Below are 25,759 nucleotides of genomic sequence, written 5' to 3' on the forward strand. Positions count from 1 at the left end.
CTCCTTCTTGGGTGCAGAGGAGGTTGAGAAGGGGGCGTTTATTGGCGCAGGAGAAGTTTATTTTTAAGGGCATAAAATATCAATCCCCTGATCCCCTCCAGAAAGGAGGGGCGAGGAACCTCGCCGACAAATCATCTCCCTCTCTCCACTTCTTGCACGTGGGCAGCCATGACCATCTCACCCGTGGTCCCATCTCCTCAGTGCTGTCCCCATGACGGGATGGTGAGAGGGGGTACCGGGAGGCTGTGATTTTAGACGATCGTGACTGCCACTGGAGGAACCCAGAGCCAGGATCCACACCGCAGTCTCCCTCACGCCTCAAGGCAGCCCCACGAGAGAAGAAAACCACCCACGACGTGTCGGGAGGGTGGTAAGATATTTTAGCAGATCTGGGGAGATTTGGAGGGACTGTCGAGGAGCGCAGCAACCACGCTCACTTTCTAATGGTTCCCCAGAAGAATGTTTCACACGTCATAAAATATTGCTCCCCGCTCCCTAACTATCAATAAGACGTGCATTAAAGATGATTGTTTGTAAATGGTGTTCATGATCATTAGCATACATTTACATAATGTGACTTATAGCACAACATTTTTTACAATTAAACACCTCCTGAAGACGATAGCCTGAGCTCGGTTTCTAGTGGAACCTTTACGAAATGTATCTGAGGGCTTCCAGGCTTTTACCTCACCTCTGCAGGCTTCCTCGGTGTCCCCTTGCGGGTTTGCCTGCGAGCGGGGCACGGAGGAAGGGCTCTGCTGCCGGCTGCACTGCGAGAGTAGGGCGTGGGTCGAAGCCCCGACGGGCGCTGCCGGGAGTTTGGGGAGATTGGAGACGACGGTGAGGCCGCCCGTCTCCTTATATTGCGGTAACCTGTGCCTGAGCTAGGATCGGTGTGCTAATTGGACTTTAATATTTTCACGGCCCGAAACCACTGTCCGAAACCGTCCCGACCTACGCAGCTACCTTTGCTTCCCTGCGTTTGCAGTGAATCCTTAAAATAGGCAATTGTCCACGTGAGTCTCGGCCACCCCCTCCCCACAGTTACAGGTCAGCCCCCTATTACCCAGCTATAAAATATTTTCTTTGTTTTATAACCCTTCATAAAAAGAAATTTATCGGGGGGATATATTTTAATTAAGACATATTAAATCGATAACAGATACATATCACGCTGCGTTTAACAAGAGCGGGACAAGGAAGCATGCACAAGGTACCGCGGAGCCGTGCTCCACTTCTTCACCTCCACGGTACCTCCCGTCACACCAGGAGATTTTGGGACCTCCGTTCAGCAACGTGCTCAGAATTGGGGGGGGGGGAGAGGGGGGGAGACGCCCCCATGCGTGTTTAGAAAATATATGTATAATATTTATATAGATACCCGTATAGACGTACGGGTAGTTTGAGATAAGTTTTTACTGTGCAATAAACCCATAGAGCAGTCCCTTTTAAAACCCCAGAGATTATTTATTCTCGTTCCTTGCCTTGCAGCATCACTGAAACCCCCATCCCGTCCAGGAGAGCCATGAGCACCCGTTCGGCTCCAGTGGGGAGGGCACCGTTTGGTCTCGCTTCCCCTTGGGTGCTGGGGGCAGCCGTGGCTTGTCGTGGGGACGACTTCTGAGATACAGTCCCTGCCCCCTTTTGGCAGCCGTGAGACAAATCCTGAGAGTTTTCCCCAGGTGAGTAGCGGTGGGAGGGAGTAGAAGAGGACTGGAACTTGGCCCAGGGCATGCAGGACCAGCTGGGACTTCTTTTGAACGTGTATCGGCAAGGGACTGAGGAAGAGACACGCAGATTTAGCTTGGTCAAGGGGACTGGGTGGCCTTGAGGTGGGTGGCGGGGGGTGTAGGGGGTGTCCGCTGGTATCCTCCTCCCCTTTTCTTCTCCTGGCATGGTGGAGGAGCGTCCCTCGCTGTCCGCAAGCGGGGAAGGGCAGGCAAACCCTGATCGCACTTTAAAAGGAGTGCCGGAGAGCTAGGAGTTCCCAGGAGCACCAACAGCCTTAGGAAAGCAGATGACATATCAATAAAGGCCACCTCTCTTCCCAAGGTTCCAAAGGAAACTTAGGGCAATGCTATTTTCCCTCTTTTTGTTTGTCAGGGAAAGCCCCAGCCCTGCCTTTTCGGCAACCCCAAACGGCAGCATCCTCCCTTGTGCGGAAGGGGCAGTTTTAGCACTCCAAAAGAGCTTCGCTTCCAGGACCTACACACACAGCACCCCAGGGGTGATCTTTCTCCTTCCTGCCCTTCCTCCCCTTCTAGCTCTCTTCTTTAGGCTTTTCCCCTAATTTTCCTTCCTTTTTTCCCGAGATCAGCAGCTTCTAGCAGACACCTCCTAGACGGAGACTCTCGTTTCCCAGCCCGCCTCCCCTCTCCCTCCCTGGCAGCCCGAAAGAGTCGAGGGATATCGATGCTCCGGGGCATTTAACAGCGGCGTTTTCATCCCTGTTTTGCCGTTGCTCGGTTAGGGCTGGCAGCCCCCCGAGGGGCATGGGGTGAGTTTCTCCAATAGGAAGCCTGGGAAGGGGCTGAGAGGCACCTCAGACGAAGGAAACCCTCAACTACACGGCCGTACTCGGGCTCCCCAAACTTTTCCCTAACATGTGCTGCTTGCCTCTCCCCGCGTCAGCTTACTAATTTTTTTTTTAAGGAAAGGAATTCCTCTCCCCTCCCCCCTTTCCCCTTCTGTTTTAGGAAGACGTTGGCTGCCTTCCCTTCGCGCTGCCTTCATCCTCCTGCTTGGGACATGAGCACACACAGCCTCGGCCCCGCGTGGATTTCTCCGAGGCGAGGAGAGAAAACCCGCGGCCCCTCAAACATAAACACGGCAGCGCAGTGCCTCCGAGCCGGCCTTTCCGTCAGGCGCCGGGGGAGCGGCAGCTGCTGCCCGCTGCTGCCCGCTGCCGGCGGGGGCGCGTGGTGTGGATGCGTGGAGTGGCGGGTGCGCCCCGTCGGGCACTGCGCGAAGTTTTTCAAGTGCAACTTCGGGGGGCGGCGCGGGAGGGGGGAGGTAAGTGTTTGGGGGGGTTGGGGCGGCGGGGGCGGATCCCCGCTGCGCCGGCGGCCTGAAAGCGAGCCAATCGCGCAGCTCCAGCCGCTGCCAATCATCGGGATCTGTCCAATCCCTCCGGTGCCGTGTCCGAGCAGTGTTTCCCACCGCGCTGCTGAAGTGTGTGGTGAGGGCTCTGCCAATCGCGGGCGGCCAGAGCGGGGCCGGGGATGCGCGGAGTTAGGAGCGCAGACAAAAGAAGTTAAAGAGCCGCTTAATATATACATGTTTTTGAAGGCAGGTAGAGGGAAAAAAATAACAACAGCGAGCGTAGATGGGCTTGGCTGTGTCGTTATGGAGCCCCCTTTGAGCAAGAGGAACCCGACACTGAGATTAGCGGATTTGGCAGCGTCTCAGCCCCAACCTCACCAGAACATGACAGGCTTCCCGGGGCTGGGGAACCACCACGTCCACCCCCACCACGCGGCCCACCTCCACCCCGGGGACACGGGCGGCGACCCTGGCGGTGCCCTTACGCCGCTCGGACCCGAGCACATGGCGCAGCCTTCCGCCCTCAAGCTCACGCCCGAGGCGCTCACCGCCGCCGCCGCCGCCTTCGCCGCACCCGCCGCCACCACCGCTGCCGCCGCCACTGCCGCCGCCGCCGCCACTACCGCAGCCGCCGCCGCCTACGCGCCGCCCGCCGTCCTCCCGGGCTACCCGTCGGGTGGGGGGGCGGCAGGCAGGGACTTCCTCCTGCGGCGGGAGCTGCCCGCCGCCGCCGCCGTGCACGGGGCGCTGGGCGAGCAGCATCCGCCTGCCAGCTCCCCTCACCTCCCTCACCCGCCGCCCCACGGCGTCTTCATCTCGGCCGCTGGCACCTACGGTGCGTCCGACGGCGCGCACGCCGCCTTTCCGCCGCCGGGTGAGCAAGGTGCTCCCGCCGGCCGCCACCCGCCGCTTAACGGGCAGATGCGCCTGGGGCTGGCGGCGGCGGCCGCCGGGGAGTTCTACGGACGCGCCGAGGCGCACTATGGAGCCGCTGCCGCCTCCTCCTCGGCGCTGCAGGGCTACGGCTCAGTCAACCTCAACCTGGCAGCAGCGGCGGCAGCAGGCCACGGGCATCCGCACCATCCCCACCACCACCACCATCACCACCACCATGCCCACGTCGGGGCGGCGGCGGCCGGGGCCTTTCTGCGGTACATGAGGCAGCCCATAAAGCAAGAGCTGATCTGCAAGTGGATCGACCGCGAGCCGCCTCCGCCGCCGCCACCGGGCAATAGGAAGCCTTGCTCCAAAACCTTCAGCACGATGCAGGAGCTGGTGAGCCATGTCACCGTGGAGCACGTCGGTGGGCCCGAGCAGAACAGCCACGTGTGTTACTGGGAGGAGTGTCCCCGGGAAGGCAAGCCCTTCAAAGCGAAATACAAACTCATCAACCACATCCGAGTGCACACGGGAGAGAAGCCCTTTCCTTGCCCCTTCCCCGGCTGCGGGAAGGTCTTCGCCCGTTCAGAAAATCTCAAGATCCACAAGCGGACTCATACAGGTGGGTGCCTCCCTCGGCTCTAAGGGCTTCCTCCTTTCCCCCCCACCCCCCCCCTTTTTTTTTTTTCCTTCCCCTTTTCTGTCTCCCGTTCCCCCTCTTTTTCCCCTCTCCTACGCACCGCCGGACATGTGACTTTTTCATGAATAAGTAATTCGGCAGCAGACGGGCCACGCACCCCCGGCCACGCACACGCACCCGGCCCCTGCACACACGTGTCCCGTCCCTATTCTCCCCCCACATCTTGGGCAGCTCCCTCCCCACCCCCTCCAACACCCGCATCTCGGCACCACCGGATAAATACACTGAGTAATAAATAGCGCGCTGACCGGTGGGAGATAAACGGAAGCTCCGGCGGAAGACAGAACATCAGAGACGGACCGAGCCGGCTCACGCTGTCCATACCCGGGGCACCCCGGGGGGGGGGGCTAGCCTGGCGGCCCTCACCCGAGAAGAACGGCAGTTCTGCTTTTTCTGCCGGTTCTGTCAGCGAGGAAAGAGCCGAGAGCGGGTCGCTTGGCCCGAAGGAGATGGGGCCGCGGGTGCTCTTGGGGGCGCAGTTCCCCTGCTCTGCGGGCTCCGATGTTGAGGGGGCTACTCGGCTGCCCTCGCCATCAGGGCTGCTCCTGTGACCGGCGCTGATGGGGCTACCCTCGCAACGGGGCTGTCGCTACGATGGGGACTACCGATGATACGGGGACTACTGCGGCTGTCGCCGCCACTGCTACCGAGATTGCTGTTACTGCCGGTACTACCGAAGCTGCGGGGGCTACTGGCGCTGAACCAGCTCCCGGGGCTGCCCCGCGGAGACGCGGAGGAGGGAGCAGGGCGGAGGAAGGCGCTCGCTGAAGAACGCCTCTCTCTGTGGATCTAAGGAGGAAACTTCAAAGCAATCTGGGCTGCCCGGCACGATTTAGCGAAGCGGGAGCTGCGGGAGGAGGGAGCGGCACGCCCGGGGAATACCCCGGGGGGCAGGCTGGGCCCGGCGCGTGGCTCCCGGAGGAGCTCTGGGTGCGTTTTAAACGTTTGAGTCTTTTCTCAACGTGTTTGTTTTTCACTTATCTTTTTTCCCCCCTTCTATCTTTTTACTTTTCTCCTCCTTTCCCTCCACCCTCGAAATACGCCTCTCGATCTGGGCGTAAAAACTCTGCCGAAAAGGAATGAAGGCAGGATTTATAGTGCTAGACAAATATTATTCCTTGGAGGACACTTAAGGAAGTGGAGTTGCTGTAATTGCTTTCTTGATTTATTGTGCGCTGCTCGGGAAGAGAAAAGCGGCGTCCGTGCAACGTGTTGTTCCCATGTAAAACCAAATGGTCCATGGCGGAAAAGATTATAGATTGTAATCTCTAGAATATGTTGTGCATAAACTCATATATAGCTGGGGACATCTGAGGATGCCCAACTCTCTGCGACCAGGGATCTGGGGGGTGAATTTGTCCTGTGAGGGCGCTTGACACATTTTTTGGGATTGTTGTGTTAACGGCACCACGGAATGAGTTAAATACTGGAGAGCCGTGTTTTTGTCATCTAACTTTCCCCATTTGTCTTGATCTGGAAAACAAAACTTCACCGCGGAACTTTCTAGGGTACTCAACTTCTTTTGCATCCCAGCTCCAAGTGGGAGGAAAGAGCTAGTCCAGAAAAGAGGGAGTCAGTGGGAAGAGGACCCCCTTAAATAATTTAAATGCACATTGGACAGAGTCTGCAGTTCAGAGCTGTGGCACAGCATTGTCCCAAGGCCCATGCGTGGTACATGGACCACTGCAAAAGTAATTCGAAGGAGTTTGCAGCCGAGGGCTACCCGCACCTTCCCAGGAGCTGTTCTCCCCTCGAGGGGTCTGCGGAGAGTGGGACCTCCTCCCCTGATCTCTCGAGGGGTGCACAGTCCACGGGAGGGTGCCTTCGCGTGATTCCACGGGAGAAAACTCTGCAGAAGGGACAGCTGCAACAAAGCAGCCCTCAGGGCATGGTGTGGAGGGCAATGGCTCTCTACAATTACAGCTTGGCCCGCTGGAGTGCAGCGAGGAAGTTGTTTTTTTCCCCACGCAGAGCTCTGGGGTGGACGAGGGATTTCAAACCTTCTGCTCGTCCCTATCAAATTGATTACAATGACTTAGCCGCTTCAGCTTAAATTTAGTTATGTGCAGCCTGGGACCAGGAAACATTGACAAACTATTCGTTTGCTACGAATATTTTTTTGGGAAGTTGGGAAGTAATAACCCGTAATTCTATCATTAGGTGATTTTCTGTTTATGGTAACTCTACAGGAAAAAGGGTATGTCGGTAATTCAGGAGGCGTTTGGTTTGTTTAGATTGTATTTTCCCCCCGTTTTCATCAAGAGCACCATCTCGGGAGCTACACACCGAGACCTGCAGCTTCTTCATTTTGGGGACAAATCACTGTCTCTAACCCCGACATACCCTAAAAGCGGTGGGAACCCCCTCTTCATGCAAAATCCCTGCCCCCTCGCTGGAGACAATGCTCAGTGTTGCCAGGCTTTCCCCGACAATTCCTATCTGCAAGTCCGTCCTCCCCCTCCGAAAAAAAAAAAGTGATCCCAAACCCTCTTCTTGCCCCCCCCTCCGCCTCCAACCCTGCTTCTGCCGGGAGGAGTGACGGTACGGCCACCGGCATCTCTCCCCTTTCCTTCAATTGAAACCATCTATAAACGGTTAAGCTCTGACGTGACGCCCTCGTCAGCGTGCCATGGACTCTCCCGGCCCTTCCCCACTCCTGGATTTGTGTGGAACTGGGGTTGCCTCTATTTGGAGGTTGGCGAGGAGGAGCTGCCCACGGCCTGTGCACTTCCGAGGGGGTCGGAGGAGAAAAGTACTTTCCCCCTGCCCCTTGAGGCGCGCACAGCCCCTGGGACGATGCCTACGAGTGATTCCACGGAGAAAGCCACTTCCCTAAAGCCCCAACTATAGGGAATGAGGTTTGGCCCGATGGGTCGGAACCAGGTCTGCACTTGGAGGGTTCTGCGGGCCACTGGCGGCAGCGGGATGTGAGAGCCCGCATCCTTGAAGTAACACAGATATAAATCGGCCAAACCGTCCGGGAGGTTCGTTTTGGATTAAAAAAAAAAAAAAAAAAGAGTGAGAGAGAGAAAGAGTAATTAATGAACAAACGAAGTAAGATTTGTTTCGGTGGGAACGGGAGCATACAGGGGTTTCCATGAACATCCACACTCCACTTTAAACCCGCGAGGTAGATTTTCCAAACTTCTTTCTTTTCTTCTTTTTTTTTTTTTTTTTTTTTTTTTTTTTTTTTTTTTTTTTTTTTTTTTTAAAGATAAACTTATTTTTCCTCGAGCTACCATTTCGCTGGTAGGTGAAGAAATTGACGCGGAGGCACATGTTTCTATAGTAACATTCGAGGAGGAATAGCTAGCTTTTAAGAGTAAAAGTATTTCCCCTCATCATTATTTTGTTAAACGTTGAGGCAGTTTTACAAACGGAAAGAGAAAGATTTAAAAACAAAGATGTTCACTGAGAGCTCCTGTGTTATTTCTAAGAGCTCAGATCTGAAAATACGTGTAGCCCATGACTAAACCGCCAGCATTTTTGAGTCGTGGTAATCATGACAAGGATTATCTGTGTAGGTTGGTCTGCTCCATGCTGACGTGTAGTATGGCAGGGAAAGAAAAAGTTGCTGTTGAGAAACTCCAGTCTGTGAGCGGTATAAGGATCCGGTGCCTTACGCCCTCCCTTCCCTCCCCTTCTTTCTTCCTTCCCCCCTCACCCCAGTCTCTCAGCAATAGGTATTTACTCAGCCCTACTCGGGAACTGTGGGTAAAGGTCGGTCCGGGGCACGGCTATATGTGCCAGAACATATACGTCCCAGGGTATGGTAGGGTCAGGAGCTGGGGGTGGGCGATGTGGGTGGGTGGTGAAAGGTACGCCAGGCGAACCCGCCCCGGGCTGACTTTCACAACCCCTTTAACTGTTAAGCAATGTGTAAATCTCTTAAAATACGTCGGCCGGAGATTTTTAGACCCAAGTCAGCCTGAGGTAACTAGCTGCTGCTATCATCACTAGTGTCCGGGTGATCCTCTTCAGCCTGCAGGTTCACAGTTAGGGCTGCTGGGTGCTCCTTCTTTCCATCGGGACGCTTAAACAGGTGCTGTTTTCCTTTTCCCCAAACTAATTATTCCCTCAGCGTAGTGCCCCACTGTAAAAGGATTACGCAGGAGAGATGCCAGGCGAGCCAGGCTGCCGTCAAACGCCAGCCCTCGAAGGCATTGAGGAGTTTTGTTTGGGCTTGGTCATTAGAGCGGTAATGAAAGTTTCTCGTATGCGAGGGCAGCATCGCAGAGGGAAAACAAGGCAGGGCCCGGAGCTCTCCAGCCACACAGCGCACCTTGCAGAACACGAGGGGAAAGTCGGAGACCTGAGGCATGCCACGACTGTCGGGGGCGGGGTAGGGGAGAGAGGGGCAGAGGGAAGGAGAGGCTGTGCCCTGATGCTCGCCTCCGGAGGCTGTACTACGGAGGGCCTGCACCAAAAGGCCTTGCTGAGGGCGGGATGCGGGCAGAATGCGGACAGGGCCGTGCCCTTCCCGCCTGCTCGCCGGTAACGATGCCGTTGCTGTGTCCCGGCAGGGGAGAAGCCCTTCAAGTGCGAGTTCGACGGCTGCGAGAGGAAGTTCGCCAACAGCAGCGACCGCAAGAAGCACTCTCATGTCCATACCTCCGACAAGCCCTACTACTGCAAGATCCGCGGCTGCGACAAGTCCTACACCCACCCCAGCTCCCTGCGGAAACACATGAAGATCCACTGCAAGTCCCCGACGCCCTCCCCACCTCCAGGCTCCCAGGGCTACCCGGCCGCGGGGACCCCCGACGGCCCCCTGCCCCCCGAGGCCGACCCGGCCTCTGAGCCACCCCGCGGCCGCGCCGCAGCCCTATCCCCACCTGTCACCAACCTCAGCGAGTGGTATGTCTGCCAGGCCGGGGGTGCTCCCCGCCGGCCCCGTACCCCCGCCAGCCGCGACACCTCCCCAGCCTCCGAGGAGGACGAGCCCCACAGGACCTCGGGGGGCAGAACGGCTTCCTAGGGAGCCGGGCCAAGCCGTGCTGCGCCAAGCCGTGCCGTGTTGTGCTGAGCCGAGCCATGCTGCCGGCGGCCCCGGCTCCACCGCGCTGGCACGGGGGCTGGTGTGGAAGTGCCGTCAGGTTTGGCTCGCGCTATTTATTCCATGTACAAAACCCTATGGTGTTTGTACGGTAACTAATTTAATTAAAGAGACTTGGATTATTTTTTTCCCTCCCTTTTGGTAAGAAAAAGCCTCAGTAACGTCACGTTGGGGCCATCCCAGCGACCCGAGACACACACGCTTTGCAGGGTAATAGTACCAAGGGATCTGCTCGGCTCCCACCTTGCCCATACCGTGCTGCTCTTGACAAGTGAGAGAGACGGTGGAAGGCTGCGAGCTGTCAGAGCCCTTCCGTCCCCTGGAGTGGTTCTTAAATCCTTTAGCTGCCATCCCGGAGCCTGTTCCTCAGCCGGGGTAGAGACCTAGGTTTGCAGCGGCTTCCAGACTGCAAAGCGGCACCTGCTGGAGCTCCGGATGGTCGAAGACAAGTTATGCCTCCCTTAAAATAAAAGGAAATAAATTAATTTTGTTTCTCCTCCCCTCTTGCAGTTCACCTCCTTTGTAATTGTTGGTTTCTCTCGCGAGTCTTGGAGTCCCACCTGCACCCAGCATTTTTTCTCCAGCTCTCTTTCTTTCTCTTTTAGCCGTAAGGGTGTGAAAACGATGTAGGGAAGGAAAGACAAAAGCTGCAGCACTGCCTTACTGCTCCACCACGGTTTGTACGCGTATGGCTCCTAAAACGTAGCTGGAGAATAAAAGAAACACGCTGCTATTTGACAACTGCGATGCTGTGATACTTTTTGTTTGTTTGTTTTTAAAAAACACACGAAAACTGACAGTGAATTTTCCTTTTATTTGGGTTGATATTATTGTTACTCTGGTTATTGTTTTCCTAAAGCTGGTCTCGCAGAGGAAGACTTTTTCTCTTGCTTCCCCCCAGCACTGTGTGCAGGCAGTTCGTATTTGGGAGGGGGAGCAGCTCCCCCTGGGCTCAGCATCTGCTGAAGGGGAGGGGAACTAGGGGGACTAGGGGGAATTATTTTTTAAATTATGAATACATATACATATATAAACCATATATATATATATATATACACCGTATATATATATCAAACCCATTATATATGGTTTATTTCCTCTCTCCTGCCGAGCTGCTGCCTGCCACACTCTTGCTTTTCAGCATCCTCCTGTGGTGGCCGGGCAGTCACCTGGGAGGAGGGGACCTTAGGTACTGGGAAAGAAAAGGGGGGTGGGGAAACGGGCTGGTGTCGGGGTGCCCACCAAGCTCCACCCCAGTGTCTCAGCCCATGGCAGGAGGGATACATACCCCGGCCCATCGCCCGTCCGTCAGGAGCGGGGCGCAGATAAACTAAAGAGCACTAATTCCTCCTCAGAGACCCCAGAAGAGAAGCGGCAGCCTCCCTCCCCTCCCCCAGGGCCTGTGGAAATGTGTTTTGTGTGTCGTGAATGGTGGATGTCGTCTTGTCATTGTAATAACGTGTACGTGAACGCGATTATTTTGTACAGTCGAATTAATTTATTTTCTGACATAGTATTTTCTCTTTTTTTGGTCTATTTTTTTCCCCTTATGGATGAGTACGGAGCACACCAAAGAATACTCTTATTGATTTTGGTGATAGATTGTTGTTTATGATACCATGTTTTGTTTTGTTTTGTTTTGTTTTGTTTTGTTTTTTATAAAACCCAACAAAACCCCCAAAACGTATTTTTCTGGTTACTTGAATGAACGATGTAATGTGAAACAGACTGTTCCTGCATGTCCTCCGTGCGGTGTGTTGGTGCTGATATATGTATATATATATATATATAGTTCATAGAGATATTATATTATTAGTACAGTGCATGGTGCTGTCACTCTGGAAGCCTTTAAACATTGTTTTCACGTCGTTGTGTTGGATCTAAAGAAGCAGGTGTTACTTCAAAAACAAACAGAAAACTTGAATAGAAAATAATTTTTAAAAATGCATTCGATTTGCTTTTTTATTAATTTTTCAAAACTCATTTGAATAAGTATAAACAATAAAGTAAGGTATGGGCTTTAAAAATAATAATTTATGTAAATGTAATCTTATTAGAGATATTTTTGGTGCTGATTTATAAATGAACCTTTTAATTTATGCATTTTTTTTTTCTCAACAACAGATTGCACTATACATTACTACATGGCAGGGTTTATAAACTATGGCTCGGGGGGATATATCACTATTTTTATGTACTTGCTACACGTAGAGTCACACACTTGCCCATCAGTTTTATGACATATGATACCTCCTAAAGAAAATAATACTAATTTAATTTTTCCATCTCTGTAAACCACATTAAAAAAAAAAAAAAAAGAAAGAAAAAGAAAAAAGATCATGGAAATTAATAAAAATGTTATTTCTATGTATTGCATGTGCCTTACTGACAGACAAGGGGCAGAGACAGACCAAAAAACAATCTCCACCCCTTCCCCGAGGGTCAGTGGGTAAAATCAGACACAGTCGGAGCTTTACAACACCAGGAGGGCGGCTGAAATATTCTGTCTTTCCTCATCGAAATGTGTAACACCTATTGTCCCTCAGCTGTGTGTTTTGGTTTGTGCCCCTCAGAAGAAGGGTGCTCCTGGGCCTGCCAGCACGGCCATCCCTCGCTGCTGCTGGCTTTGCTGCCGTCGGTGTCTGCCCTTGGAAATCATGGGGGCTGATGGAGGGGAATGTGTATAGGGGAAGTAGGATTGGTGGATGCCTCCTCATGATGGAGCAATTGAGTACTCCTGGCTTTCCATGCATGGGGGAAAAGAGGGAGAGACAGATAGATAGACAAATGGATGGATGGATGGATGGATGGATGGATGGATAATACAGACAAAAGCCAGGTATTTATATGCATATTATTCTTAATCTCTCTTATGGACAGTTAATCAAAGTATCAAATCAAATACATTAAAATGTTAATATTTCTGTTGGGGGGAAAATTCCTGGCAGTGTCCTCTGGCAGATCCTAGGGAGTTAAATAGCATTACTCATCAGTAGAAGACAATAGTGGCAAAATGGTGTGACATAGATTATTCTGAAACAGAGACAGCTCAGGTGAGAAATAATGCCACAAAAATCACTGGAAGGAAGGGGTGGAGGGAAGTTTTCAGGATCTGAGTGTGGACACACGTCTCTTGTTTTGAGAGAGGAAAATTGAATGAAACCGTTGTTGGGAAAAGTTTTGGCCAATATTAGTGTGTCAGCATGCTCTAAGATTCCTCCTCCTCCTCCTTCTTCTTCTCCTTCCTCTTCTTCTTGTCCTTGTTCTTCTTCTTCTGCTGCTGCTTCTTCTTCTTCTTCTTCTGCTTCTTCTTCTTCTTCTACTACCACTACTATTATTAGTAGTATTAATAGTAGTATTATTATTAAGTAGTAAATGAATCTATCCCAGAATGAAACCACAGCCCCTTTGTAATTTACCAGTGCTAGAAAATTACTGGTCAAAATGTCAAGAATAGTTTCACCAAAAGGTTAGAGTGTTTTTTTAAGTCAGTTTTGTTAAATGTGGTAAAGGTGAAACAGGTTGCAAAGAGTTGTTTCAAGCAGAATGACAATAACCAACACACGAAGCAGAAAAACACTCATAAATGAAGGCTCCAATCAATGGGAAAACTTATAGCTCCCTAATGAAGTTTCTTGTGAAAAGGAGGGCGACACAAAGCCACTGAGACATGAATCATTCATGGGAAATATAAAAGATAAAAGATATCTGACAATGAGCAGAACCTTGTATAGAGTGTCTAAAACAAGTTTCCCCTTCTTATTTTCTGCTTCCCCCCTCTCCAAGCCTCCCTCTCCTAGTGTTCCCTGCCCGCCCTATAGAGTTAACATTGACCAGTGCACGTCCTGCTCCACTTCAAAGTAATTTAGCCCAGAACGGAAGGCTTGGCGCTTGGACAATCTTCATGGTGTGTTAAGATTTCTATGGCAATTGGCAAGCAAGACGTTCCCATCTGAATATGGCTCAAAGAAAGCCACTTATTGACACCGAGTTGGCCATCATCAAAGACTTCATCTTTTCCTAGGCGAAACGTGGTCCTAGCAAACACTGTTTAAATCATCTACCTTTGTAATCCGGGCTGGGAGACATCTCGCCACACACTAGTGCTGGCGCTCGGACCTTTAAAGGCTAGACCGGCGTTAGCGGAGTTTGAAGGGGCTAAGAAATTTCAGGAGTGTGGGAAATGGCTTTGAGAGGGGGTGGTGTGGTGCCTGATGGTCCGTAAGCAGGGGAGCTCTCGGCAGAGAGCCGCGGGGCTGCAAACCCAATGCACCCCCCACACCCTGGGCGTGGGGGTGTGGGGAGCAGGGAGGCCTCCCCACCGGGGCAGGCTGCTGCTTTGATTTTGGAGCAGTGGTGAGGGAGAAACGATGATTTTAGGGGGATTATCCGCATTTACGTGCTGATAGGGAGTACTGGGAAGGATGGACAGCCACCCCCCTCCCCCGAAAAATATATTTCCAGGTAGAGCAATGAGGGTCAGAGAGTGTGCTGGCACACACGGACACGGAGACAGACACGGACGCAGACATGAACCCAACTCTCACACATACACGCTTCCCCCTGGCTCGGACACCCAAACCCCGGCGGGGGGCTGCCCACGCTCCCCCCCGCATCCCGCGCACCGCCGGCACACACAACCACGCTCCCGCATTCACACACACACCACGCAAGTGCCTAATCAGGCAGGGAGAAGTTCAAAGGCAGGTTCTTTGAAATTCAAACTACTGCTTTTATGGTACATCAACATGGAGCGTTAGGATTGCTATGGCAATGAGCAAAGCAAAAGCAAGCTGCATTTAAAATAGTCCACCTCGATTCGAGACACTCTATTAAGATACAGTTGCATTGACCTTTAGTTTCATGCCGTGTTAGCGCAGTCAATTTTCACTTCATCATATCTCATATTTGTTAGCATCTCTCCGACCTCCCTTCCTTTTTTTTTTTTTTTTTTTTTTTAGGAACCCCCCCTTCCCCAACTTCAGCAGAAAAACAAACAAATAAGCGGGGAAGAAGCTCAATCTCTAGTTCTCCTCCTCTTCATCTTCCCCTCTCTCCTTTTTTCTCTTTTTTTTTTTTTTTTCCCCACCTAAGCACTTTTATTTGCAGAGCGATTGTTCTTTGTTTATTTAATACAAGTACTGTGTGAATGGTGAAAAATAAACACGATGAAAAATAACCAAACAGATGATTCCGCCAAGTGAAAAAGCCCGGACTTAATAAAAGTGCGAAGCAGTCACCGTTGAATGAGAAATCCTTTGAAGTGGAACTTATTATAGGAAGAATACTTTTTGGTTTCCCTAACGACGCTGCTGAATTGAAAGGGCTCGCCTTTGTCAGCGATTTGTTCTCCTTTGCCGGGATGCCCGCAGAAATTACTTACATGGGCTGCCTTAACATGCAGCCTGCAAATCAGTAACTTCCCAGCTCAGACTCGCAGACGCCGCTCTCCTAAGGACAAAAAGAAGTCAGGAGGAAAACACCCCAACCTTTCACTCAGCCTCTTATTTTGGGGGGGTGGGAGGGAGAAAAGGGCGTTTGGGACGAGAGCGGGAAGCGAGTGTATCCTTCCCCTCTCCAGCCCCTGGCCCCGTCGCTCCGCCCGGCGGCAGGCACCCGGAGCGGGACCGCTCCTCCAACCCAGCCCGGCCCCGGCGGTAGCGGGGGGGGTGGGGGTGGGGGGGGAGGGACGACGACGACGGCGGAGCTCCTTTGGCATCGCTGTGCCTCTCCTTCCCCCACCCCACTTTTTTCTCCTCTGCCCAGTGATTTTCCCAGGCAGAGACATATTTAATAAGGGTCGTTTATTACGAAGGCCCTTTGAAGGGTCGCCCCTGAAGCCCTGTGTCCATTAAAAACATGGAGGTGACATTTAAACCTCGTTTTAAAGGAGCTCTGGGGTAGTTCAATGAAAGACAACTCGTTTGTCTTATGAGCTTGGAAACAACCTCCCTTCTTCTCCTTTTGACCACATGGCATAACTCAAAAACAATAGTTCAAAAGTAAAATGGCATCGTGGTGTTCAGCCTCAGACAGGCGCCCATCTAGCAGGAGAGAAAAGGGATAGTCCATAACACAATGTGCTTTTTGTGTCCGACTCTGTCACAAGGATTTCGTTGTTTGCTTTAGAGGCTGCGCTTGTTATACTTTCTTGAAAGTGCTTGTGTTAAACAAGAGTTATAAGTCATCCAAAACAACAAACATTTTGATTTTCTTTGCCTAAAGGGTTTTCCCTGGCCATGGGCACCGTGAAAAAATAATGTACTTGCTGAGAAAGGAGCACCAGTAGTAGCATTACAAGCACAGTGCATTAAATATTGAATGACACGAGGGAAAAAAAAAAAAAAGAAAGCTTGTCGAGGGGCACTCAGCCTTAAAGTCTTTCTTCAACTTTGTCTTCAGTGCCTGTTGGACTATTTAAGATGGTGTTAATTAAGGGCTGCATCTGATTCCACTAGCCCCCAGCTTTGTCTCTTTGCAGAGCTGCAGTCAATAGGCCCTCTCAGCCCCCAGCGAGCTTTCCCCACACGTCGGTTTAGTAGTGCATGTGTGACTTCTTATTTCGAGGCTGAACAGAAACCGGGATCGTGCATTAAGGGCAACGGGGAGATAGTAATCAAGCAATATTACAGGGCCAGGAGGGGCGGCGGGGCAGAGGCTTGCCAAGGGCAGGGGCAGGAGGAAAAGGAGAGTGCGGCGGCCAGGGCTGGAGACGGGCGGCAGAAGGAGAGCGGGGACACTGCGCTGGGTTGAAAGCCTGTTTGCACATTGCCAACAGCCTGTTTGGCAAACAAGAAGCGGGCGAGCTTCATTTGTGTCAAGCTAATCGTTTTCCACATTAAAAAAAAAAAAAAAAAAAAAAACCACAACAAAAAAAAAAACACAAACAAACAATCCCCTGTCACATCCCGCCTTAAAATTCTGCAAGCGAAAAGGAGGAGCTGTCTCAGGTCCCGCGGCCACCTCATGTGTGATTCCACTCGTGTCTGCGCGGGGAGCCGCGGCTTGTGCCTGTGCCTTTTCTCAGCTGTACCCTGGCGGCAGGCACCCAGCTGCAGACACCCCTAAATGTTCCTGGCCCATTGTGGAACACTCCCACTGTGCACCGGACTGGGTGAAGGCAGAACCCCCGGCAGCTACAGTAAGGGCAGGGGGGGCCGACACGACAACGACGACGGCACTACATACAGGCTTGGGGATAACCGGCGGAGCATTTCACTCCGCTTTTATCCTCCCCGGCTCCTCCCGTCGTGTAGAGGATGGAAGCACACAGCATTTCTGGGGAGAAGCCACTTACTCTTCCTCCTCTGTGCGCTGCTGTCCCGATTGTCCCTGCCGTCGGGGGCGCTGCCCGAGCCCCGGTGGGGCCGGCTGCCTCCCCTCTCCGCCTCCGCGGAAGCGCTGGAGGCCGAGAGGAGCTTTGCCCTCGGGGAGCAAATGCCAACAGCCGCAACACAAATTGAGGGGCGGCTCCACTTTTCTCTCCAACTCGTTTGCAACCCGCCAAAGGCACTGGGCGTGAAAAACAAGGGAGTGCGAGGGGTCCTTTGTCAGGTGGAGGGAGGCGGGATGCCCACTTTCCTCCCGAGGGTCAGCCGGGATACACTGCCTTCGATGTGCGCTCAGAGCTGGGGCTGGGTTAGGGACTCCCCTAAATGCGGCACAAGACGATGGGAGAGGAGAGCGAGGAGCCACCTCTGCTCTGCCCTGGCTGAGTGGTGAGGAGGTGAGAACAGAGCGTGGGGCTGGTAAATCCAACAGCCGGATTATTTTTTTTTTTTTTAATGTCTGTCTTTTCCTTCTCCTCCTCCTTTCACACGGAGAGCCCGTCTAAAGCGCTCCAAATGCCCTTTCAAACAAGAAAACCCTTCAAGGAAAAATGGGCACACATCCCCTTCCAGGCACCTTGCCAAAATCTCCCAAGCACCCTACCTGGCATCCTAGCTTAAGTTTCTTCAAGAAGTGTGTGTGTGAGTGAGTGAGTGAGTGTGCGGGGGGGTGTGTGTGTGTGGGGTGTCAGGGCTGGGGGGGTGGAATTACAGCCGCTCTGTAGTGGTAGAGACAAGTTCAGAGCTCCACTTCCCCCCTCTTTAATTAGGCTGGGGAGAGCCGCGGAGGCGCCTGGTTGAGGTGCAGGCGAGGCGAGCGGGCCGAGCGAGTGAGTACCTAGCGCAGCCCCTACGGGATGCGGATGGGCGCCCGGGGAAGGGAAGGGAGGGGGCGCGCCGCGGGTCTCCGGGCTTGGGGAGAGGGGGCGAGCAGTCACCTCTCCCAGAGAGGGGATGCAGGGAGGAGGGATGAGAGGGTCGGAGCAGTGGGCTGGGGCTTTGCAAGGAGGACTCGCTTTCCTGAAGTTGTGGTGCGGGATGCTCGGCGAGTTTGGGGAGGCCAGCGCCGGTGCTGCAAAAGTCAGCCCGAACCAGCTGTGACTTCACCTATTAGCCCCGATGTCTTTCCGAGGAGATTGGCGGAGTTAAACATCCCACAATGGGCGCTCTGGGGCGTCTCCAGCATGACCTCTACCCGATTTTAATAGTTTCATAGGAACTTCATTAAATCAATTACTTAGTGAGCACATCATCATTTATTTGTAATTAGCACTGAAGAGCTTGATTTTTGCAGCAGCCCGCAGCCCGGTTCCCAGCGGGGTTGGCCATGTACTACAAGCACTTTTGTTTGCTGTGTGTGTTGACTCGTGGTATTATTCGGCCGCCACAATAAAAGTGTAATCTTCACGTCTTAATCTAGCGTTCACGGGGGAAAGGAAAACAAACACGGCACGGACGGGGCGCCAGTTCCTCGTCTTCCTCACCACCGCGCCAGGCCGCCGGCTCCGCTGCGCGCAGCCAGCAGCGTAGGAGAGCGGCCCGCGGCGCTCCTGGGGCGTGCGGTCGGGAGGAGGGCGGAGGGGCGGGAGAGTGGGACGGAGGCCGGGGCCGAGGAGGGGGGGAAAGGGAGGAAATGGGTCATCCGCAACCAGGACAAAAGAGAGCGGCTCGGTGGCTTTAAAAAGCATGAAATAAGGGCTGCAGCTGCGAATCTGCTGCACGGAGACGGGCAGGGCGAGGGTGTGCGTGAGGGTGTGTTGGGGGGAAATCAGCGGAGCTCAGGGCTGCAGGAGGCTGGAGCGGGGTGGGTGCGGAGGGGAGGGGGGAAGCAAGCAAGGAGGTTTTAATTTTGAGGGTTTCGGGACAGGAAACGAATGGGTAGAGGGCAGGGAAAGTCGCCTTGGGCGTTGGGTGAACGCGACAGCCAGGAATGGGTGGGAAATAATAACACCCATCCCCCACCAACCAACCACTGGGCTCCCTCGCTTCTCCCTGCAATCAGCGCCCTGCCATCGCCGCCCCCCACGGGTTGGGAGCTCCACGCGTGGGGCGCCCCACGGCTGCCCCCAGGCGACAGCCCCAGCCCCTTTCTGGTAGCGCGGAGCGCATCACGGTGCACCCAGGCCGGGGCGTTTGCCGGGGCAGGAAAGCGACCCGGGAACACTGTGTGGAGAACTCCCCTTCGGGTTGGGTTGGGTTCCTGAGGGGCGGACGCCAGGCAGGCTGGGGTATGGCGAGCGGCCGCGGTTTTTGGGGTGTCTGTTCTTTTCTGCGGTTAGGACGGGGGGCAGGAGAGCTGAAGTTAGAGGAACGGCACACCCGCAAGCCCCTGGGCTGACTACCCGTCCACGCGCGGATGACGGCCGGTGGGCACCAGGACAGGGACCCTCGGGAAAAACCTGAGGCCGAGGCTCAGGGTAGGGCTGTATAGCCCTATATGGGAAGAGTACCGTGTCTCCGCCCTAGCGTCACCCCCCGTCCCCCAACTCCGGGTCCTCAGGCGTTAGCCACGTTTTGGCTATTCACTTTCAGAGGGACTCCCTCACCTTTCTGCCCCTCTGCCGGCCCAACTCTTCCCCACAGAAACGCGCCGGGGTGAGCAGTACGAACGACCTCCGCCGGTGCGTGTCCGGGCTGGCTCTTCTCGACCCCGGGGTTAGGGGGTCCTTCTGTTTTCAGTTTCCATACTCGTTGCGGCGAGTTCCTGGCCCTGGGATAGGGTAGGTTCAGGGAAGGTGCAGGTGTCGCCCGCCCCTTACCACACCGTCGGGTACATCGCTGGGGGCATCCCGCGTTCCTCGACCCCTGCCCTGGGCCATGAAGAAGAGGGTCGGGGAGACTCCGTGGCTGCAAGGGCCAGAGAGAGGCGGGGACACATGGGACGTTGTGCAGCCACAGCCACCACGGAGCCGGGGCATGGCAGAGCCGCCGGGACACGGAGCAGGCCATTCAGACACGAATAAAAAAACGGCAGGGGCGTGGGGGTGATGTGTGGCGGGGGCAGAAAACCTGCAAGTGCCGGCGGTTTCAGGAGTTCCCAAAATTCACACAAATAGCAGGAAAGAAAAATCGACCGGAGCTCGGAGAGGGCCTTTTCTTGCCCGTTGCAGCAGGAATGCGTGTAATTGCTGAGTATTTTTGTGCTTAACAGAGTATATCGAACATATCCCACTTCTCTTGGTCGAAAATACCCGTTCTAAAGCCGGACAGGGAGAGTTTGGCCCTGAAGTTGCGATCATGAGTAGTTCTTCCTCAGTAACCCCGGTTGATGGGGTAGTAGTGAGGCAGGCTGAGTGGCCGCGGAGGCCAATTTAGCAGTTCTCGTCTTGCCAGGCAGGATTGAGTCAGCAGATCCCAACCTCCGACAGTTAAAAAGAATAACGGGGGAAAGAACTCTGCGACACACTTTCCATCCCTCTCTTTAGTTGGGAGAGCGATGCTTATCTCTGCCCTGTGACTAGCGGCCAAATCAGGGGTGCTCCACCCTACCACACTGTTGCCGGGGCAGCTACTTGCACGAAGAGTATCCAGGCGGGAGCACGTCGCTGGCACATTTTGCAGGGTGCTCTTTTAGGGTGTAGAGATGGAAATGGTGGAGGCAGTCTGCCTAGGGAGATACAGGGGGAAGAGCCTGTGCTGAGTTCAGGCCGGGCAAGTCAGCATGTCGGTTCCCATGGGCGACACAAATTGTTCGTGGATGATGAAAGAAAGGCAGAAATAAGGATCTCACGGCACTCCCTATTCCCTCCAGCCCAGAGCTTGAATTTACCTGACAGCCACCCTGGTGTGCACTCCCTCTGTGCATGGCACCGAGGAGCGGAGGTGGGCAGAGGCATCTGCCCGTGGCCCGTAGTTGGTACTGCTCCTGGGCCGTGGCGTTTCATAGAAGTGGGGACAGAGTCCCAGACCAAATGTATTTTACATCCCAAACTGGGTAGGTGGGTGCTGCCGCAGTCCTGAGGTCCCAGGGGTGCATCAAGGAGGGGATCCCAGAGGAGATGCAGGCACAGCCCGTGAGAGAATCTCACCATTCTCAGACTCAGCTCCGGCATCTGCTGCTCTACGGCCCGTCCTATCTACCGATGCCTGTCCTGTCCACCCATGCCAGTCCTGAGGTTGGATATTAGAAAAATTTCCTTCACAGAAAGGTGCATCAGGCATTGAAACATGCTGCCCTGGGAGGTGGTGGAGTGACTATCCCTGAAGGTTTCTAAAAGACATGTGGATGTGGACTTGGTTTAGTGGTAGTATCTTAGCAGTAGCGGTGGGATTGTGAGCTGTTGATGATCTGAAAGGTCTCTTCTAACCTCAACAGTTCTATCATTCTTTTATGCTCATTCCTGCTTCTCCTGCCTGTCCCTGCCTGCCCTGCTTGCACCCCTCCATGTGTCCTCTCACACAAGCAATCACTCAACTCTTCAGAGACCAGGGAGTTAATATACATTTATTGGGGTCTGCATCAGAGAAGAAAAGCTGCCCCTCAAGGGAAATGGGTGAGGAAAGGAGGTTCAACAAGATAAACCCAGTCAGTTCTCCTAAGTCTGGAAGGGGCTCCCCAAGCAGCCACCATCACCAGCCTGGATGGCAGATAGAGTTTGAAAATTGAAGCTATGCTATCAAGCATTTTACAACAGCTGTTTAACAGTCCCCTACCTGGTTATTAAACAGAGACAGGAGTAAATTAAAATGGCAAAGTAAAATCAAATAAAAGCTCTCTTTTCATTCTGCTAAGAGACAGCACCTAATTAAGGAACATTTGAATCCCACAAAAATGTAGACTCTCCACAGTGACACAAAACTACTTTTTTTTACAACCATAACTAAACCAAAACAAATTCAGCTCAGGCTTAGGCACAGTCTTGGTCCTGGGCCCATCTCACTGAAGTCCAGGGTGGACTAAAAGTAGGGGTTTTCTTCCTTAACTACCCCAGCCCAGATCCCTCACAGGGGGTTTTCTTCAGGCTTTTATGTTCTCATTTCTTGCAGGGCAGGGAGTCAGGCTCAGGCCAGAGCAACTTTTCAGACCCAAACTTGCTGGTGGCAAGCCAGAGCAGCACTAGCCACTGGCTTCAACAGCCATTCACAGGAGTGCCTAACTGACAGTTCTTGGATATTTTTTTCTCCCTCTCCTCTAGCACAGAAAAAAAAAAAAATCTCCCTTGAAATTTTTCATCATGCAACCTCTGGCAACCTTGGGTTATTTTTTGCTGTGCCATCAGCTGACCAATGCCTTAGGGCAATATGCCTGTAACTTTACCAAGATCTTCCTCCTCATCCTCATTTCTGTTCTTCAGTTGGCAATTCTTGTACTCCAGATGAATTTGTCATTTAGAGAATCCTGCAGAGTTTAGAGAAATACAATACAGGATTGAGTTTAATCTGTCTGGATTATTGGGAGTGTTTGGTGCTTACAGATGACACCCAGGACCTTCCTAGGGGTAAGAACATGCCAGGCAGTGCTCAGAGGTGAAGCTTTAGGCATGCAATCCTGCACCAAGCTGCCCACAAGCAGCAAGCAGGGGGAATGGGAAGATTTTAAGACCAAGTATACATACAAAATGGACAGACCTCTTCCAGTGGTTTAGCAAAGCAGGGAGGCAAATAGCCCCAGTTTTCCAAGACATTCATGAGCTGTCGTGCTAAGGAGTTAGCAGCATTTTATAGCCATGTAAATGCAGCTGCATTTGTTGCTTTGTAAGCCACCATAAACTGTGAGTTTATCTCTCTCTTGCCTGCTCCAGTTCTGCATTGTGTCCTCCCCAAAGAAAGGCTATTCCTGCAACTGCAATTAAAAACCTGCTACATATGGATAACACTTGCACATACACACACTTGGTTCCCAGATCTCCACTACTCACGGACACCAATGTCATCCAATTACCCTTAAATCATATGTATAAGTAGGGTAAAATCCACAGGCATTTTTCCAGGATATAGGGGGAAGAAAAACCCAAACCTGGAAGGATGGCAATTCTGCCAGCATGCAGCTATCTTTTCCCTTGAGGTCTCTAAGGACACAACCATCTCCTTGCCACTGCACAGATCCCAAGGCATGGGGCAACTGCAAGGTCCCCTTTAACAGTAGATGTGACTTTATATGGATGGCCTGTTTTGTGGTGTTTGCTTTATTACTTTGCCACCTAAGAAGGAGAGTCTCAGCTTTCCTAGGAGCCCAGGCATTGCTCTCTCCCTTTCTCAGCTGCCCTTCTACTGAGGAACTAAGAATTTTACAATGCCCATTTATTGAATGTAAATAGAATTTAAAATGTATGTGTATGTGGAGGATTTTATTAAAAAAAAAAATCACCTGAGCTTCAGAAAAGATGGGATCAAATCATGTTTTTCTGTCCAGGTCAAGCCTATCATATGTGCTGCACTCAAAGAACCACCATTTGCACATTCTTCTCTCCCCAAAGGACCCATGGGTCTGATAAGACGTCAGGGACAAAGGTGGGAAGGAATGAGTGTTTCATTCTCTGGATGGGAGGGGGCAGAGCCCGTTCAAATGTGAGGCTGGAAAGAATAATGCTGGAAGGCCATAAATGTGTGAAGAGCCCATGCTTGTACCCAGGCAGCCCCTGTGGCCTCCCCAGGGTAGAGTGAAGTCCAGTTTTTGTATATAGCCTTCTTCCTTCTCGATTGAGGAGGGCCACCTTCACCTCTCTAGAAAAGGACCCTACCTCTACCCTTGCATTGCTGGGATCCCCCATGTTGACACCGAGCTCCTAACTTGTGGAGGGCAAAAGTGTGATTTGCTGGGCTGGCACAGGGCCCTCGTGCTCCCTGGTGACAAAAGGGATAGATACATGGGCTGCTGGAAATGAGGATGTGCAAATTTGTCCATGGATGCCAGCTCTGGGAGCGAGTGCTGGCAGAGGGTGCTTGTTTTATGTCTGGGTATTACAGGGTGGGGTATGGTAGCTGTGTCCTGCTAGCGTCAGTGTACCTAGCCCAGAAAAAGGGATCATACCAAAATGGCACCTTACAACCATGCCTAAATAAAGGTTCTTGCTTGCAAGTGCAGTGAACCTGGGAACTTCCTCTAGATTTTCTTTCCACATTTGCATTTGTGGCTTGTCTGAGCTCTCTGCATCAGGGAATTTAAAAACAATAATTTGTATTCTTTTCTTTGTTTCTGAATGAACCAGACTCCTGCAGAAAAATAGCAGGGGGGAATATATTTCTGTTCAGGGATATAGCATTCTAGTGAAGGCATTTGGAGAGTAAAGGCATAAATGTATAAAGCTGCAAAGAGATAATACACAAGGAAATGGTTTTGAAAATACAGAAGTAAAACCAGGATTACACTTTTCCAGAAGCAATTTGTAGACCACATGGCAGTAAGAATTGGCATGGCAAGTGCAAAACTTGAATGTATATATATAAAGAGATGCTGCAGAGGTCCTACCTACCCACACTGGAAAGAAACGATTGTAAGTGTGTAAACATTAAGGTGTCTGTACATACACACACGTACACAGAGATGTCTTTAGAACCAGCACTGTGTTATTGTTCACTTGTTTGCAGAAGGTTTCAAGATGTTGAAGCACTCTGATAATTTACATTTACCTATAAGGTCTTAACAGTTGGGGTAGGACCTGGTTCATTTCTTGGCAATGTTGTGGTCAGTAATTTATTTATATGATCACAGAGAATGTGCTATGCATTATTGATTACTTATGTGCTCTATACATGTTCAGATTTTGACTCCTGAGACTATGCAGCTTTAGTTTGCTGAGAGATGCTGCTATCTCTCCATCAGGTGTTATCAACTGAGGTGGCATTAAAGCATCGAGCAAGGCAATGTAATAATATCTCCCAAAGCAGAGACGAGTCAGGAATAGATTGTACAGTACACCTCAGTAAAGCTGAAATACACTCAGGATGTTGTTTTGCATCAAAGATAATTTAAACCTCGAGTTTGCCTTTGAGCATAGAGATTATGTTGGGATTTATTACTTTTCAGAGCTAAATCTATGTAACCAGGTTATAAACATGCATTTCTGTCATGGTCCAGTCACTGCTGGCTAACCATCTCTTCAGCCACCTGCACTATATTTTTAAAGGATGATTTGGGAAATGCTGGACTTGGGAGGAAGGAGGGATGCTAGAGAGTTGATCCAGATCTGTCAGAGGATTGACTCACGTTTTTGTAGTACAGAAAGGAGCATCAGGCCCCCCATCAACATCAGCTCAGAGCATGAAGGGGAAGCACAGATGGAATTACTAACCACATCTCCCTCCATGGCAAACTTGTTTCCCTTGTAAAAGGTGAGATGCCTCTTCAAAGCACAAAGGAGGATGACTGGCAAGTGGGGCTTTACTTGTGCATACAGAGATTTTCACCCCTCCTGCCTCCTTTCCTGAAGTCTAGTTTTTGTGGTTGTAGCTGCATTTGAAAGGCAGTAATGAAGTAGGAAATGTTCATGCTCCTCCTGTTGTCAAAGGGCTGGAGAGTATACTTAGTGCTGGATGGCTGGAAATAGAAAGTCTGAAACTAAAGTAACATTTGGGGGTAAACAGAAGTATTATTTTTTTATATATGTATTTAAATTGCATACCTGCAAATCACTCGATATATGTGCCTATATGGACAAAGACTAAAAGCAGAGCGGGATCATTTAAAGGACTCCTTCCAAATAATGTTTCTTGTTTATGATTATCATTGTGCAAGCTTGGTTATTCTTGCTTGTGAAAACCTGTCTTCTTCTGGGTCTCTTTGGGACAATATTAAATTTTGATTTACAATATGGA

The 25,759-nt window shown here is 51.9% G+C and overlaps 2 protein-coding genes across 3 annotated transcripts in view; one reads left to right on the forward strand and one right to left on the reverse strand.

Moving 5' to 3' along the window:
* The first annotated feature begins 3,222 nt into the window (after positions 1-3,222).
* ZIC5 (Zic family member 5) lies at positions 3,223-10,656 on the forward strand. The gene is given in 4 exon segments (XM_068164371.1): positions 3,223-3,611; positions 3,613-3,682; positions 3,685-4,543; positions 9,145-10,656. Coding segments are annotated over 4 exon segments (1,719 nt in total). The 5' UTR covers positions 3,223-3,276; the 3' UTR covers positions 9,600-10,656.
* The window catches only part of CLYBL (citramalyl-CoA lyase), a 216,290-nt gene continuing 200,323 nt past the window's right edge, over positions 9,793-25,759 (reverse strand). For both annotated transcript variants that reach the window (XM_068164468.1, XM_068164678.1), the window contains exon 8: positions 9,793-10,137. In XM_068164468.1, coding sequence (XP_068020569.1) covers positions 10,018-10,137 — 120 coding nt within the window. In that variant the 3' untranslated portion in view covers positions 9,793-10,017. The remainder of the gene's footprint in view (positions 10,138-25,759) is intronic.

Source organism: Melanerpes formicivorus, unplaced genomic scaffold, assembly GCF_026170545.1.
Source record: "Melanerpes formicivorus ecotype bairdi unplaced genomic scaffold, bMelFor1.0.p_v2 SCAF_1, whole genome shotgun sequence".
Lineage (NCBI taxonomy): Eukaryota > Metazoa > Chordata > Aves > Piciformes > Picidae > Melanerpes > Melanerpes formicivorus.